Source organism: Pseudomassariella vexata (assembly GCF_002105095.1).
Source record: "Pseudomassariella vexata strain CBS 129021 chromosome Unknown BCR38scaffold_10, whole genome shotgun sequence".
Lineage (NCBI taxonomy): Eukaryota > Fungi > Ascomycota > Sordariomycetes > Amphisphaeriales > Pseudomassariaceae > Pseudomassariella > Pseudomassariella vexata.
This window is the reverse complement of record NW_024467965.1, coordinates 137910-151620: the sequence shown is the minus strand read 5'-3', so window position 1 is coordinate 151620 and position 13711 is coordinate 137910. Positions and strand designations below refer to the sequence as shown.

Sequence of the window (13711 nt, the reverse complement as noted above, 5' to 3'; positions counted from 1 at the left end):
GACACCGGCCCGTAAGGGGCCTCAAAACTGCTAGCTGTTAGAGGCCAAGCCTTGTGTTTTAGCGATGTTTTATTTAGTCGACTACGACGAGAGATGCCTGGCACTCGGCAATTTTGTGGAGTTGTCTTGTAGCGTATACCCCTGGATTTCGCTGTTGTCGGTCGATAAAAGAGTGGACGCGGACGACGTTTTTCATCCTTCGGGATTTTCCGCAAACCTTGACCACTACGCAGTGGTCGTTGTGGTTGCTATTAATAGATCAGCTGTATATAGCTTAGAGCCTCTAGCTAGAAGCCGCGATACAGCGGATGAACTGATCTGCGACAAGTAGCCACTCCAGTCAGGATCCGTAGTTATGCTGCTAGGGGGCTTCATCCTACGTTGGTTCTCCAAATGAGCGACATTGGCCAATGTAGGTTTCCTGATGCCGTAAGCACCATGTCGCACCGTGCGGTCCGCTAAATATCAGACACCCACGAGCGTGCCCCAGAAACCGTTGTTTAACACTTCGTACACAGCATTCTCAGCCTCTATGATTCCGAGCTCTGGTCGGCCTGAGCCGAGGAGTCTGACGGTCTGTTCCACGTTCTCAAATGGCCTGCAGCATATGATTAGTAGTAGATCAAGCACGGATAGATTGTTGCACAGCATATTCGTTTCACGAGCTACTTCGTACAAGCTTTACCAGGGGCTTCGGCTTCTACTTACCAGAGTTACAACTCGTCATAATAGCATCTTCAGTGAACTCGAGCCAGCAAAGTGGATCCTTGTCAGCTTGTTTCGTCATCACAGGCGGTAAAATCGCAGTCCGCGACCGTGGTTCGACAGGATGGCTGATCTTGTCGTCATCATCACCATCTGCGGTTGACAGAGCTGAGTTCGACCGTATCCTAGTGGCCGAAGTAGTTGTTCCTAAAGTCTCGGCACGTTGCAACGCTGTCATCCGTGACGAAACGGAGCCGCGGTGTCTAACAGATACCTTCTGTTCGTCAGCGGATTTACCCAAAAGAAGTCTTGAGTGAGGATGTTGCGACTTACGGCTTTCGGTCTGTGGAGCATTCCAACATTGAAGTCCCAAAGACATAATCTGCAATCCTCGCCAACGCTACCAAAGCGATAATTTCGCTCGTCGCACCTCCAGGGATCAAAAGCAACCGCCGATACCCAAGACATGTGTCCTTGACACCGTGCGATGAGTGACCCGTCTCCCTCTGATGGGCACCATATTGAGATCAGATCGTCCTGTCCTCCTGTCAGGACGTATTTTCCGTCTGGAGACCAGCAGACGCAAGTCAAGCCGCCGTAGTAGGCGTAGAACAAACTCAACAATCTAGCAATTTGGTCAGCATCAAACTGAATATGCCCTCGCTGGGGTTTCTGCGGATTTCTTACTCTTCTTTGAGATAGTCGATGATTCGCAAAGTGCCATCCTCAGACCCCACCGCGAGATGCCGGTTATCTGGGGAGAAAGCAAATGCGTTGATGCGTTGATTGGAGAGCTTCCAGAGTGCCACCGGATTGACTTTCTGATTCTTTGAATGAACTGACTTCAACACCAGAATCCGTTTCTTGAAGTCAATTCCCTTGGCCGTGCCGTCGTCCTCCCCGGCATTAGGTTTTGTTTCCTCTTCCTCGGGACTGAAAATCGCATCCTCTTTCTCTTTGTCGTATACGACGAGAGAGCCATCCATGTGAGCAGCTAGGAACAGGTTCTCGGATCCGGGTATCCATCGGATCTGAGACACTGGAGTCTTGTTGATTACGCCCTGGTTTTGTCAGTGGTTTTCATATTACGTCTCACAAGCTTAAGCCATACATTCTTGTTTAGGCGCGTATACCGCTGTGAAACAGGCTCCCACCAGATAATCTCGCCTGTCGAAAATCCCATGATGACGTCCATGTGCCCCGGCCCTCGCGTGAGCATGTTGACATCATGGCTCAAACAGTGCGCTTTAGTAAAGAGAATCTTCGTCAAGTAGTCAGCCTTGGTAGAGGAGGACAGGTCTAACCATTGAAAAGCCCGGTTTATATTGGCAAAAGCGAACAGGCCGTCGGTTGCTCGCTCCGAAAGCTTTTTGGTGAGGGCCTCGTTGATGATGACGCGCGAGATGAAGGACGAGTTGCTCTTAGTCATATTATTCTTCGGCTTGCGTCGCTTGTTCACGTCCTTGGTCTTTTCGGGGGCTAGAAGGGTATTGCCCTCGCCAAACGCGGGCGCCGAGACGGCCGTCAAAGACGACGTAGGAGGAGCGCCATCACTCAAAGACGTCCCTCGCCCCTCTCCGTCACTGCTAAACTTGGCATCATTCGAGCTGCGGCCTTCGCTTGGGTGTTCTGCGATGCTGGGCGAGAGCGTCGTTGTTGACGTCAGGCGGAAGAAGGCTGGAGGCGGTGCCCTCACATCTAGGCTGATCAAGGACACGCGGGTTCCTGCCGTGGCGGGCTGAGGGTTTGTCGCCAATGGATTCGGGTTCAGAATCGGGGCTTCGGATGGGTGCGGCGGGGGTGTTGCCAGGTGCAAGTCCTCTTTTAGCACGTATGTACCCTCGCCCGCCAGGAAATGGTCCTCCGGAGTCGACAGGATATTGTTCGTCTCGATCATGGGCGTCGCATGGCCAGCAGCGACTGCGGCATTATACGCAGCCTGCGTTGGGTAGCGCGGAGGGGGTGGAAGGACACTGATGTCGCCGTCTGATTAGCAACAGCAGGGCAGTGCTTTGGTCGCTCGAAGGTGGTAGTCGCATTCAAGAACCGAGACACGAACGATGCCCATGGAAGAAGCCGGGCGCGGAAGAGTTGGGTCTAGAGGAGCGCGACTTACAACATGTTGGAGCGAATATTACGATTATTTGTTGTCTATTCAAAATAGCTCAAGGCTGTTGTGCTACGACGCTCTAAAGACGACGGGTCGCGAGTAGTGAGGTAGATGTCTATGCTCGTCGTTCGCTCACGTAGTTGATGTGTCAAATGATGCGTAAGACTGCGGAGAACGCTGTGGTCGAGGATGAGGCTCAAGAGCTGTGGTTACTGATTGCAATGATCCAAAATCATAACGTTGGAGGCGCATGGCAACGTTGGAGATGGACATAGGGATCGATCCCCGGATTAACAAGAACAGGACGAATTGCTGGTGATTCATTGTAATTGGAAGGCCCTTGCTTGTTGTCAAGCTTCCAGCCTGCCAGTGGGCTGGGATCCAACAGGGGCGCAGCTTCGCTTCCTTCCATCGCTGCAATGTGGGGTAATACGATATTCGGGCAAGGCTGGCAAGGACCAATTCGATTGAGGGGAAGCGGCGGCCGCCTGTAACTGAAAAGAGAGAAATCTATCATGCTAATAAGGAGTACATAGCGTCTAGTTGTAATAAGGAGCAAGAAGCCCGCAATAATTCAAGAGGATAATAAGATGGATAAATAACGAGGGGGCAAACTACGGGAAGAAAAATGAGATGACTGTCATAGTGTCCAGCTTCATGTGCCAATGGCTTGCTTCTTGTAGAAAGTACGGGCAAGTCGGATGATGAAATTGGGATAGCTCGGTGTGCATGGAGCCGTGGGCAGGAATTGATCCACTCAACCGCAGTGTTCAGATTCCTTCCCGGCCACTTTGGCTGTGCATCCATCCGCCTTCAAGCTGTCCTACACGGGGAGCCGCCAACGAATGAACTCAGACACCGTGTCTGAGCTGTCCATTTTCTATTGTCACCGTCTTGAGTTCTTGCCACAACCTAGTTGTGAAGCAGTTGCTAATTCTTCTTTTGTGTGCCTTTTCCCAAACTCCTAACTATCGTCTTCGCTTGATGGTGTAGCAATCACTTGAACCCGACTCGGCAGCTCTGGATACTGGACATGGCATCGTGATCAGAACCCCTTGCATCAACGCATCGCCTTATCAGCATGGCTTCTGGTATGCCCCATTTTGCCCTGCCGTTACTTTTTCAATCGCTTTTCTCGTTGTGCTAACCTAACGGCTCGGTAAAGTGCGTATCTGCGTTTGCGGAGATGAAGGGACGGGCAAGTCCAGTCTCATCGCATCCCTCGTGAAGGATGTCTTCGTTAGCAACAAGATACAGTCCGTCCTCCCCCAGATTACGATACCGCCGAGCATAAGCACGCCCGAAAATGTCACAACCACCATCGTCGATACGTCGGCGCGGCCGCAGGATCGAACCACCCTGCGAAAGGAGATCCGAAAGTCCAACGTCATCCTTCTTGTTTACAGCGACCACTACAGTTATGAACGAGTGGCCCTGTTCTGGATGCCTTATTTTCGGTCCCTCGGTGTCAATGTTCCTGTTGTACTATGTGCCAACAAGTCCGATCTGAATGGCGGCAACAACACCCCGCAGGCAGTCGAGGAGGAGATGTTGCCCGTCATGAACGAATTCAGAGAAATTGATTCCTGCATCCGATCGAGCGCAAGAGAACACCACAACGTTAACGAAACCTTCTTCCTCTGTCAAAAAGCTGTCACGCATCCCATAGCGCCCCTCTTCGACTACAAAGAGGGAAATCTGAAGCCAGCCTGTGTGTCGGCCTTGAAGAGAGTATTTTACCTCTGCGACAAGGACCAGGATGGCCATCTGAACGATCAAGAAATGCATGACTTCCAAGCCAAATGCTTTGACAAGCCCTTGACAGCTGAAGACCTGGACAATATCAAATTGTCCATTTCGAAATCGGTAGCAGGATCCAACGTTGAAAAGGGCATTGATATGAGGGGCTTCCTACAACTAAACAGGATATATGCTGAGAAGGGTCGTCATGAGACTATCTGGATCATCCTGAGGAAGTACCACTACACCGACAGTCTCAGCTTGGAGGATAGCTTTATTCACCCCAAGATCGACGTCCCGGGATATGCCTCGGCAGAACTGAGTCCAGCTGGCTATCGGTTTTTCGTAGACCTCTTCTTGCTCTTTGATATGGACAATGACGGCGGACTAAACGACCAAGAGCTGGCAGCGCTCTTTGCACCAACCCCGGGTCTCCCGCAGTCGTGGGTTGAATCTTCGTTTCCATCGTCGACAGTCCGCAACGAAGCAGGGCACATCACGCTGCAAGGCTGGCTTGCTCAGTGGAGTATGACAACTTTTTTGGAGCCCAAGACAACAATCGAGTATCTGGCATATCTTGGGTTTGAGCCGTCCAACGCCCGAGATTCACTCACCTCAGCCCTCAAAATCACCAAAGCACGTAAGAGGCGGAATCGTCCTGGCCGTGTCGAGCGGAACGTTGTGCTATGCTACATCATCGGTGCGGGAGGTGCTGGTAAATCTTCCCTGCTAGACTCTTTCCTCAATAGACCATTCAGCGGTCTCTATCACCCAACAATTAAGCCCCGCAGAGCTGTGAACAGCGTCGAGCTGCAAGGTGGCAAACAGTGCTATCTCATTCTCGAAGAGCTTGGCGAGCTTGAGCCCGCAATTCTCGAGAACCAAGCTAAGCTCGATGCTTGCGATCTCATATGCTATGCATACGACTCGTCCGACCCGGATTCATTCTCTCACATCGTCGACCTGCGGAAACGCTTTCGGCAACTAGACGAGCTACCGTCCATATACACGGCGTTGAAGGCGGACAAGGACAAAACGACCCAGCGGAGTGAACTGCAACCAGACCAGTACACCTCGAGTCTAATGATGAGCACGCCTCTTCATGTCAGTGTGACGTGGAATAGCATCAGCGAGCTCTTCGTAGCGCTAGCCGAAGCCGCGACGCATCCCAGCACGGCGTTTCCAAAGAACGAAGAGCCGCCGCCCGACAGGTCTGGCCTTTACATTGCCATGGGCGCAACAGCTTGTGCTGGCTTCGCCGCATTCATGATCTGGCGGCGCTCAACGAATTCCGTTTAGCGGACGTTTCCCCCCCTTTCGCAACACCCCCTTCCCTTGCTTCGCATACTTCCCTTTTAATACTTGCTTGGCACGTGATGGACCTGGAGGCTTGACTTTGCGTGGTAGGAGTTTCTTCTTGTCATCAAGGTTGTGCTCATCGCAGCTGATTCGCTGTGCCTTCTGATTATGATACCCATCTCTCGTGACTGTGCGTGGGCGTACATAGTTCACATACGGAAAGACATATTTGTTCTTTTAAGTAGTAAATAATGGAATTAATCCTACTCTTCAAAACATGTCATAAGTGAAAACTTGATTCATTCCCGAAGCATTCTCCCATTGGCCGTTTCAATGAGTTGAATACCAAGGATGTTGCAAAACTCCGGTCCGTCTTACCCGACTGGATCGCCTGGCGTATTAGAGGAATCATTCAGGGGTATTCACCGAAACATAACCCCGAGCCCGATGCTAAGCCCCGGACCCGGACCCGACATCGGACTCCAGTGAGGTCGGATCCAATGCCGCATTATCTGATTGATTGATTGATAAATAGGCGGCGCTCCGCTGCAGATGACTGTGACTTACACGGGAATCCTTTCTTTCTGCTACCTGGCAAACTATACAATGATCTGAATATACAACTGAACGCAAGCTCTTATATGACAAGTATTTTTTTTCTGTTATTTTATATTTGGGTTGATATCTTGGATGAAGTAATCGCAGTTGTCTGAAGCAACCAGCCGCCAATTCCTGCCCCAACATGTTCGCCAAAGCCATCCTCCTAGCCAAGCTCTTCGGCCACATCTCCTCCCTCCTGCTCTCCTACGTCTGCCGCTCCCTCTCCGTCCAGTTATCCCACCTGGCTTACCGCCTAAAGTTATTTTCTCCACCACCAAGCTCAGCACAAGAGCCCTTGAATATCATTATCATAGGCGCCTCCTTCGCCGGCCTATTCGCCGCCCGCAGCATAGCCCAATCGTTGCCGCCAAAGAGTCCCTACAAGGTTGTCGTCGTGGAGCCACACTCCCACTTCCACTTTACATGGGTGCTACCGAGGTTCTGCGTCATCAGAGGACAGGAGCACAAAGCTTTTATCCCGTACACGCACAAGTTCTTCGGGGGCAATGTGCGTTGGATCCGGGACCGCGTCGCGTCGGTAGGAAGAGATAAGATCAGGCTGCAAAGTGATGGGAGGGAAATACCCTACTGGATGCTGCTCATTGCCACTGGCTCTGGGGGTCCCGTGGATGCGGAGAACGCGTTGCCATCTCGTGTCGGGGTCGATGGGAGGACGGAAGGGTTGGAAAGGCTGAGGGCTATACAGAGGAGGATCGAGAAGGCCGGGAGATTGGTTGTCGTTGGGGGAGGAGCGGCAGGCGTGGAGTTAGCGACTGATGCTAAGACGGCATATCCGGAGAAGATCGTCACATTGGTGCATTCGCGGGAGGCGGTTATGCACCGGTTCGGGCCTGGGTTGAGAAATGCGGCTCTGAAGGGTTTGACGGATTTGGGAGTAAACGTTCTGGTGGGGGAGAGAGTGGTTGAAGAGGATGCCGAGGCAGGGTTTATCCTGTTGAAGAGTGGAATGAAGATTGACTGTGATTATCTGGTGCGTGTACATCTCCTTCCACTTTATCCTGAATACGGAGAGCGAATACCTGGGAACTAACTCGTGACATTGGCTAGGTCAACTGTGCGGGACAGAGACCCTCGTCCGGACTTCTCGAAGAGCTCAGCCCGAGCTCAATATCAGAAACAGGACATATCCGTGTTAAACCAACACTACAAATCTTGGACGACATGCTGCCCAACATATTCGCCTGTGGAGACGTAGCTGACACTGGGAACGCGAACCCAAACGCTCGCGCAGCCTTCAAGCAGGCCGACATTGTCGTCAACAATGTCCTCGATGTAGTGAACGGCAAGACGCCGCAGCGGACCTATTACCCTCATTGGGCAGATGGTCTGATCAAGTTGACGCTAGGTTTAGTATGCCAGGCTCCCCTAAAACGAAAGCTACAAGTATGCCTTCGCTGATCATCTCCCAGAATCAATCCATATCGCATGTCGGGGACGGCAAGACTGAACTGCTGTTTAAAGCGAAGGATAAGGAGGTGGACCTCGGGGCTGCAAAAGCCTGGAAGTTGTTGCGGGCAAAGCCATTTGAAGGCGAGAAAGTGGCTGCATTTGGTATTGACTTAGACGAAGCGCCATAAGCCGATCCATAAGCTAAGCCTTTCGTACCTCGGAGAGGAATCCTGTTGGATCAAATGCAAACTCAATCCTGCTCCTCCTATTCGTCCTCAGCATCGTCCACTATTTGCCGCCGGCCTCGCTCCCGTCTCTCAGACTTGATTTGCCGCTCTTGTGTCACTTGCATGCTATCGCCATCCCCGTCAGCGACATCATCGTCCTCTTCCGAATCTCTATCGTTCTCTCGTGCTTGTGCTCTCTTGATCTTCCGAAGTATGATCTCATCAAGGTATAAGTCGCTCTTCGATACCATCTATCAGACGTTAGCATCTAGTTCCAAGCTCAGCGGCGATTGTGTTCATGAGATGAGCTTACCTTGTTGCAACCAGTCTGTGGACACTGCGTCGTTTTGTTGGGATGCGGATTGAGGTATCCGTATATATGGGCCTTCTCGTACGTGTGCTTGCAATTCCGCGACGTGTACGGCTCCTTCATGATTTGCATGGACAAGGGACATCTCAGATCCACGACCTCCTCGGAAATCACGACATCTTCATCAGCGTCTTCCTCACCCCCTTCTTCGTCGTCATTGAACCATCTCGCGGCATTTGGCAACGGCTTCCCCTCTTTGCCGTGGATAGAGTCGTGCCAGACCTTCTTGAAGGCTATATAGTCGTTGTGCAGTCCATATCGTTCGTAGGCAGTCTTGGCGTAGTAGTCGTTCGCCAGTTTCTCCTTCTCTTCCGCGAGGAAACGCAGAGGCCCCGTGATATCGGGTGATTCATTGGCTTCTTCATCTTCATCGTCAACGGCCCTTGCCTGCGCTAGCACTGCATTCGCACTTTCGTGTTCCACCTTGCGCTTCACCTCCTCCATCGCGCTTTTACCATCCTGGAGATCACCTTGCCAGTCGATGAGTTCTCTGACAGCCATGTCACTGTTGGTGGTTAACTCGGGGACCTCAGCTCGCAGCGCCGCGACAGCCTCTTCCAGAGCGCGCTCCTGATCCGTTTTCTCGCCCGCGTCGTCGCCCTTCTCCCGACGTTTCGATTGCACTTTCTGGAGATCGTCTTTGCGATCCGCATAGCGATCGTTGATTGCGCCGACGCTCTTTTTAAGAAATTCCAACGACTTGGCGATATGATCAGAGTATTTGCGCGTGTCCTGGTCGTTTGACAGTTCTGCGAGGGCCTGCCGCGACTTAGCATCGAGAGGGCATGATGGTGGTTCGTACTCTGGCAGCTCGACGGGCGCGTTGTTCGGTTGGGCGCTCGAAGATGATGCAACGCTCGGGCGACCGCGGGGGCGACTACCATTGGAGAACAGGCGTCGACTCGACATTTTGCGCAAGTTCCGTTGGAGGGGTACGAGTTAGTCAAAAAGAGAAGCCTTCGATCCTATTAGATATTAAGAAGAGTGGTTTTAAATTGGACGTTCGGCGTCCTCTCAAGGTGAGAATCTCCATGCCGGAGGAAAGCGCGTCGCGACACGACAAAGCAACCAAATTTATTTAACCTATCTATTTAACCTCTGGACAAATCAAGTGGCCTGGAATATTCCCCATGCTTGCTTTTAAGCCTCTAGTGGGACAGAGTGGAGCCACCTATAGGCCGGATCTCGGGAAGCCGCATTGCTTCATGGTGCCATCTTGGAAAATGGATATTGATGTTTTATTAAATTCCCAATATCATCGTCTTCGCTTGTCTCTAATTCCCTTTGTGTTATTCATTCAATAACTAAACTTCTATGAGATCACATCTGTTGGAATAAACGATGGCACCTCATACCAAAGCACCCGAATATGAGTTTGGCGGCCCGTAAGGCTTCATTGATAACACTTCCAAGAAGTTTGGGAATTCGCTAACTCTCCCTAGCTTCGGTGCCACTATCATCGTCTTTGGTCTCCCAGTGCTGCTGTACTTCTTCAACTTCGGCTGCAACGATGTGGCCGGCTGTCCGGTGCCATCCCTTCTGGATCCTCGAAACCTGAACTGGGAAACACTAAGGTCAGAGATGAGATGGCGCAAAGGCGGCATTTGGGACCTCGGCAGCTGGGAGGTTACCGGCGTCGTTTTGGCCTACTATGCCTTGAGTATGATCCTGTACAGAATATTTCCTGCCCAGGAGGTCCGCGGGACAAAGCTGGTGCAGCATGGTCGTCCGCTGATGTATCGGCTCAATGGTAAGCGTCCTTTCTTATGTGTCGATGCTGGCGGGCAAGATCTCACAATGGTTGTCAGCATTCTCGGCTTCTGTTTTCCAACTCGCCATCTGCGCCGTGGGGACATACCTCCAGGGAGCTGACTTCTTTGTCTGGACCTACATCACGGACAACTACGTCCAGTTATTGACAGCCAACATCCTGATCGCCTACGCTCTCTCCATCTTCGTCTACATTCATAGCTTCAGCGTATCCACCCAATACCCCAACTCATCCCTCCGGGAACTAGCAGCCAGCGGCACCACCGACAACCTAATCTACGACTTCTACATCGGCCGGGAGCTCAACCCTCGCGTCGTCCTCCCCTTCTTCGGGGAAGTCGACATCAAAACCTGGTGCGAGATGCGTCCTGGCCTCACGGGCTGGATCCTGCTGGACCTCGCCTTTGTTGCTAAGCAATACCGCTCTTACGGCTTCGTCTCTGATAGTATCGTCTTCACTGCCCTTGTCCAGGCCTTCTATGTCCTCGACGGGCAGTACCATGAGTCTGGCGTCCTGTATATGATGGATATTACGACAGACGGCCTGGGGTTTATGCTCACCTTCGGCGACATTGTCTGGGTCCCGTTCCTGTACTCGACACAGTGCCGCTACCTTGCCGTCTTCCCGTTGCAGCTCGGGTGGGCTGGGCTCGTCGCCGTGAGCGCCGTGTTTGCAATAGGACTGTACATATTCCGTGCTGCTAATACGCAGAAACATGTGTTCCGCACGAAGCCTGACGAACCCAGTGTGAAGGGGCTGTCGTATATCCAGACGAAGCGTGGGACGAAACTACTCACGGCGGGATGGTGGGGTTTGTCAAGACACATCAACTATTTCGGTGATTGGCTGCAGGCGTCGCCATTTAGTCTCCCGACGGGATTGGCTGGATATAGGATCCTTCCAGCCGGCAGTGTGGCGGCCACGTCGTACGCATTCAAGATGCTCGACGGGCGAGAGGTGGTGCAGAGCGAAGCCAAGGGTTGGGGTATATTTTTCACGTACTTTTACGTGCTGTACTTTGCCATCTTGTTGATGCACCGTGAAAGGAGGGATGACGCCATGTGCGCGAAGAAGTATGGCGAGGACTGGGATGAGTACCGGAGAATCGTCCGGTGGAGAATACTTCCTTGGATTTACTAGAGTTGAGGTGTCCTGAGGCACGGAACTTGTGAGATCGAGTACAAGGATGATGATGATGGGAAGAAAGGAAGGTGGCAGAAGAAAATTCCTTAATCACTAATAACGGAGTTCACTGGACATTTTCATCAAGATGAAGACGAGGATGCAACTGGTGGACCTCTTAACCAATCAATCATTTGAGTTTTGAGCAGAGAGAGGGGGAAGGGGGGAAGGTGGGGGAATTGACTACGATATTTAGAATGAAGATGAAGCGGTCATCCTGGTCGAATCTGATCTCTAGTAGTATATATGTCTAACAGATATATAGTGTCACATCGCTTGCAAGGATCGCAATATATCTCGGATCAACCCGAGATCAACGGCCGCTATAAACTGGGGCCGAACAGGGATTTCTATTCTATGATGTGTTTGTCTACTAAATTGCTGATCAGTAGTTTTGTTTTATAGTATATGCCTGAAAATGAATATTTGACAATTGTCAGAATAATCGCCATAGCATTACTGGACTGCGACATAAGGTCCCTATCATAACTCCTTGCAACCCAAACCTTGATCAATGGTATCGTATTACCCACCAACCTCCTCCCAAAATACCCAACGCCGCTCTATACGAACCCAATCCTATTTCCAACAAATGGCACGAGATCATGGTATCAAAACCTCGTTTTTAAAGCTTTGAGCATCCCCATAATCACTCTCACTATCACTCCCCTGCTTATCATTCCCCGTCATCTTATCATGAACCGCGTAAAGCCCCCTTAACCAGGTGTCAAACATTGCTTCCATAGAATTGGCCTGTGGTGCATCGAGTCCCATATCTTTAATTTTATCATGCAGCCTCTCATATGCCTCGATCATGACCCATATTTGCAGCGCGGACGTCTCGTCGCTTGGCCGCAGTGGATTTCCGCTAACCGCTGAAGACAACTCCCTGGTCAGAAGGTCGACGCATATACCCAGACCGGGGTTGTCCAATGTGGCGACGGACAAGGGTCTCCTGGATGACCGGCGGGAGTCCTGCCGTAATGGCGAGGAGGAGGGAGATGGCTTGAAGTAGATGGCGTCCTCCTCAAATCCGATTAAAGTGCCGTCGTCAGACGATGTCGGTGATCCCATGTTCGACTTTGGTGTCGCTGGGTCCTCGAGCGCAGCGTCTGGTGTCACGTCATCACCGCGGCGTTGTCGCCTCGAGTCCGGTCTAGTCTGCTCTTCATAAGATTTTGGTGTCATATATTTGTCCGAGAATACAGAGCAACGCGAATCCAGTAATGCCCGGTATGACTCTGCGATGAGTTCCACGCTTGGTACCTTGTGTGGCTTGAGCGGACGTTGTGACGAAACGTCCTCTAGTTGGCCGATACGAAAGACGGGCGTCTTTGCGTAGCGTCGCATCGAAATGGTAGATACAGGCGTTGAGCTGGAGGAGTAATACACGGTTTCCGTGAAGGAATTGTCAGAAGACTTGCGCGATTGATCCTCGTTATGGATGCTCAGATGCGCAAGCTCGGGAATCACCTCCGGTATGACCTCCATCCGCCGCGGAGGCGACTCTTTGGCCCGCAAACGTAAAGTGTCGGATTCATTGCCGATGTATGCGCTCTTCCGAACAAAATCAAGCCATTTGGGGTCGCTGAGATCAGGCGGTAACAGTTGTGGTTGTAGTGACGTCCCATCTGCGTCGACATTGTTGGATCTTGACGTCCGCGAGTAAGGACAAGGAGTTCCCGCGCGCCCAGCATTCGCCTGGTTTCTTTGGGTGGTTTCCGGAGTTCCCTGAGAATTGCGATGTGGACTACCGATTTTCTGTAACTTGCGCCTGAGTCTCTTGCCTTCCGGCTTCACGATGGGTTGGTACGCATTCATGATTGGTCGTATACTTCAATATTGGGTCCGTAGACTGTCGAAGAACTCGAACTTGAATGATACATGAGTGGCGCAGAATGAATACTATATGGCAGAATGACAAGCCAGTGCCAGCGACTAAGTTGGGTGCTTGACTCGGTTACGATATTATAATCTGGCGCGACGCACCAGTATCCCAAGTAACTATGACGTGGGGATATATCGTGGCGACCAAGGATGAGCCAGTGCGAAAACAGGGTTGGCATAACAAGTGCAGGGAGCGCCCGACATACATAGTGTCCTCTGCAGGCGTATCAACATGACCCATGCGACAGCCAATTTGACAAGGTCTTAAGTTGGGTAAGAGCCTGGCAACCCAAAGAATCTAAAGGTGTGCCCCGGATCAGCGGTGATCCAACTTTCCATCGTTCCACCTGAGTGGATGATAGACGATGCCGTGCCGAAGGTCTACAACGGCGTCCTGTAGCCTAGAGAAC

At 51.6% G+C, this 13711-nt stretch overlaps 6 protein-coding genes across 6 annotated transcripts; 3 read left to right on the top strand and 3 right to left on the bottom strand.

The window, feature by feature from the left end:
* Positions 1-530: 530 nt before the first annotated feature.
* Positions 531-3005, bottom strand: BCR38DRAFT_494318 (WD40-repeat-containing domain protein; the record flags this gene model as incomplete). Its single annotated transcript, XM_040864719.1, has 5 exons — positions 1817-3005; positions 1393-1766; positions 1039-1330; positions 709-982; positions 531-598 (listed from the first exon to the last, which is right to left on the bottom strand). The coding sequence occupies exons 1-5, from the start codon at positions 2600-2602 to the stop codon at positions 531-533; spliced, it is 1794 nt and encodes a 597-aa protein (XP_040713315.1). The 5' UTR covers positions 2603-3005.
* Positions 3006-3483: 478 nt separating this feature from the next.
* BCR38DRAFT_439667 (EF hand associated-domain-containing protein) lies at positions 3484-6109 on the top strand. The gene is made up of 2 exons (XM_040860648.1): positions 3484-3906; positions 3981-6109. The coding sequence occupies exons 1-2, from the start codon at positions 3897-3899 to the stop codon at positions 5852-5854; spliced, it is 1884 nt and encodes a 627-aa protein (XP_040713314.1). The 5' UTR covers positions 3484-3896; the 3' UTR covers positions 5855-6109.
* Positions 6110-6596: 487 nt separating this feature from the next.
* Positions 6597-8052, top strand: BCR38DRAFT_459167 (uncharacterized protein; the record flags this gene model as incomplete). Its single annotated transcript, XM_040862252.1, has 3 exons — positions 6597-7445; positions 7523-7825; positions 7885-8052. The coding sequence occupies 3 exons, from the start codon at positions 6597-6599 to the stop codon at positions 8050-8052; spliced, it is 1320 nt and encodes a 439-aa protein (XP_040713313.1).
* Positions 8053-8129: 77 nt separating this feature from the next.
* Positions 8130-9370, bottom strand: BCR38DRAFT_347992 (zinc-finger of the MIZ type in Nse subunit-domain-containing protein; the record flags this gene model as incomplete). The annotated part of the gene is made up of 2 exons (XM_040856391.1): positions 8130-8342; positions 8405-9370. 2 exons carry the CDS (start codon positions 9368-9370, stop codon positions 8130-8132), a joined length of 1179 nt encoding a protein of 392 aa, XP_040713312.1.
* A 432-nt stretch (positions 9371-9802) lies between these two features.
* BCR38DRAFT_347267 (putative C-14 sterol reductase) lies at positions 9803-11372 on the top strand (the record flags this gene model as incomplete). Its single annotated transcript, XM_040856332.1, has 3 exons — positions 9803-9846; positions 9904-10211; positions 10270-11372. 3 exons carry the CDS (start codon positions 9803-9805, stop codon positions 11370-11372), a joined length of 1455 nt encoding a protein of 484 aa, XP_040713311.1.
* Positions 11373-12017: 645 nt separating this feature from the next.
* Positions 12018-13235, bottom strand: BCR38DRAFT_411122 (uncharacterized protein; the record flags this gene model as incomplete). Its single annotated transcript, XM_040858540.1, has 1 exon — positions 12018-13235. The coding sequence occupies one exon, from the start codon at positions 13233-13235 to the stop codon at positions 12018-12020; it is 1218 nt and encodes a 405-aa protein (XP_040713310.1).
* Between the last annotated feature and the right edge of the window lie 476 nt (positions 13236-13711).